The sequence below is a fragment of the Procambarus clarkii genome, chromosome 26, assembly GCF_040958095.1.
Source record: "Procambarus clarkii isolate CNS0578487 chromosome 26, FALCON_Pclarkii_2.0, whole genome shotgun sequence".
NCBI classification, from domain to species: Eukaryota; Metazoa; Arthropoda; class Malacostraca; order Decapoda; family Cambaridae; genus Procambarus; species Procambarus clarkii.
Genome location: NC_091175.1, coordinates 28320721 through 28323220, shown reverse-complemented (window position 1 = coordinate 28323220; position 2500 = coordinate 28320721). Strand labels below are relative to the sequence as shown.

At 50.8% G+C, this 2500-nt stretch overlaps 1 protein-coding gene across 1 annotated transcript in view; it reads left to right on the top strand.

Annotated features, from left to right (window-relative positions):
* LOC123750512 (uncharacterized protein slr1819-like) overlaps positions 1–2102 on the top strand; it is a 19938-nt gene extending 17836 nt beyond the window's left edge. The window contains exon 2 of the mRNA XM_045732620.2: positions 699–2102. Coding sequence (XP_045588576.2) covers positions 699–2102 — 1404 coding nt within the window. The remainder of the gene's footprint in view (positions 1–698) is intronic.
* Positions 2103–2500: the final 398 nt, after the last annotated feature.

The window sequence follows — 2500 nt, the reverse complement described above, 5'->3', positions numbered from 1 at the left end:
CTGGTGAGTGTGACGGACCACAACACTGGTGAGTGTGACGGACCACAACACAGGTGAGTGTGACGGTCCACAACACTGGTGAGTGTGACGGTCCACAACACTGGTGAGTGTGACGGTCCACAACACTGGTGAGTGTGACGGTCCACAACACTGGTGAGTGTGACGGTCCCCAACACTGGTGAGTGTGACGGTCCACAACACTGGTGAGTGTGACGGTCCACAACACTGGTGAGTGTGACGGTCCACAACACTGGTGAGTGTGACGGTCCACAACACTGGTGAGTGTGACAATCCACATGAACAACTACAAAATACTACAAAAAACAGGAGGAATATACCCGAGCAGGAGATGTTGAGGCGGGGCTGGGGAGCTAAGGTTCGACCCGCTCCCACACACGCAAAAGAAAACTTAAATAAAAAAAAATCCAATAAAAATTAACTTCGTTTTTTGCCAATGTTTTATGACATTTAAAAATTATATCCTAGTTAAATCTTTCTCTATAAGACTCCAACGACAAGTACGGAATAAAATTAAAATCGAGAGGAAGCAGCACTGACAGCAGCAGCACTGACAGCAGCAGAACTGACAGCAGCAGCACTGACAGCAGCAGAACTGACAGCAGCAGCACTGACAGCAGCAGAACTGACAGCAGCAGCACTGACAGCAGCAGAACTGACAGCAGCAGCACTGACAGCAGCATGAACTGACAGCAGCAGAACTGACAGCAGCAGCACTGACAGCAGCAGAACTGACAGCAGCAGCACTGACAGCAGCAGAACTGACAGCAGCAGCACTGACAGCAGCAGAACTGACAGCAGCAGCACTGACAGCAGCAGAACTGACAGCAGCAGCACTGACAGCAGCAGAACTGACAGCAGCAGAACTGACAGCAGCAGAACTGACAGCAGCAGAACTGACAGCAGCAGCACTGACAGCAGCAGAACTGACAGCAGCAGAACTGACAGCAGCAGAACTGACAGCAGCAGAACTGACAGCAGCAGCACTGACAGCAGCAGAACTGACAGCAGGAGAACTGACAGCAGCAGCACTGACAGCAGCAGAACTGACAGGAGCAGAACTGACAGCAGCAGAACTGACAGGAGCAGAACTGACAGCAGCAGAACTGACAGCAGCAGAACTGACAGGAGCAGAACTGACAGCAGCAGAACTGACAGCAGCAGAACTGACAGCAGCAGAACTGACAGGAGCAGAACTGACAGCAGCAGAACTGACAGGAGCAGAACTGACAGGAGCAGAACTGACAACAGCAGAACTGACAGGAGCAGAACTAACAGCAGCAGAACTGACAGGAGCAGAACTGACAAGAACAGAACTGACAGCAGTAGAACTGACAGGAGCAGAACTGACAGCAGCAGAACTGACAGCAGCAGAACTGACAGGAGCAGAACTGACAGGAGCAGAACTGACAGCAGCAGAACTGACAGGGGCAGAACTGACAGGAGCAGAACTGACAGAAGCAGAACTGACAGAAGCAAAACTGACTGAAGCAGAACTGACAGGAGTAGAACTGACAGGAGCAGAACTGACAGGAGCAGAACTGACAGGAGCAGAACTGACAGAAGCAGAACTGACAGGAGCAGAACTGACAGGAGCAGAACTGACAGCAGCAGAACTGACAGCAGCAGAACTGACAGCAGCAGAACTGACAGGAGCAGAACTGACAGCAGCAGAACTGACAGGGGCAGAACTGACAGGGGCAGAACTGACAGGGGCAGAACTGACAGAAGCAGAACTGACAGAAGCAAAACTGACTGAAGCAGAACTGACAGGAGTAGAACTGACAGGAGCAGAACTGACAGGAGCAGAACTGACAGGAGCAGAACTGAGAGAAGCAGAACTGATAGGAGCAGAACTGACAGGAGCAGAACTGACAGAAGCAGAACTGACAGAAGCAGAACTGACTGAAGCAGAACTGACAGGAGTAGAACTGACAGGAGCAGAACTGACAGGAGTAGAACTGACAGGGGCAGAACTGACAGGAGCAGAACTGACAGGAGCAGAACTGAGAGAAGCAGAACTGATAGGAGCAGAACTGACAGGATCAGAACTGACAGAAGCAGAACTGACAGAAGCAAACTGACTGAAGCAGAACTGACAGGAGTAGAACTGACAGGAGCAGAACTGACAGGAGTAGAACTGACAGGAGGAGAACTGACAGAAGCAGAACTGACAGGGGCAGAACCGACAGGAGCAGAACTGACAGAAGCAGAACTGACTGGAGCAGAACTGAGAGAAGCAGAACTGACAGGAGCAGAACTGAGAGAAGCAGAACTGACAGGAGCAGAACTGACAGAAGCAGAACTGACAGAAGCAGAACTGACAGGAGCAGATGTTACGGCCCTACTGGGACGAACCCGGGTTCTTTAATGATGGTAATAGTTGTTTGGGTATCCGGCCCCAAGCTAGTAGAGGCTTTCAAGGGGTGTGTTCCGTAACGCAAATTAAAACAACGGGGGAGGTACGCAAATACACAAGTAT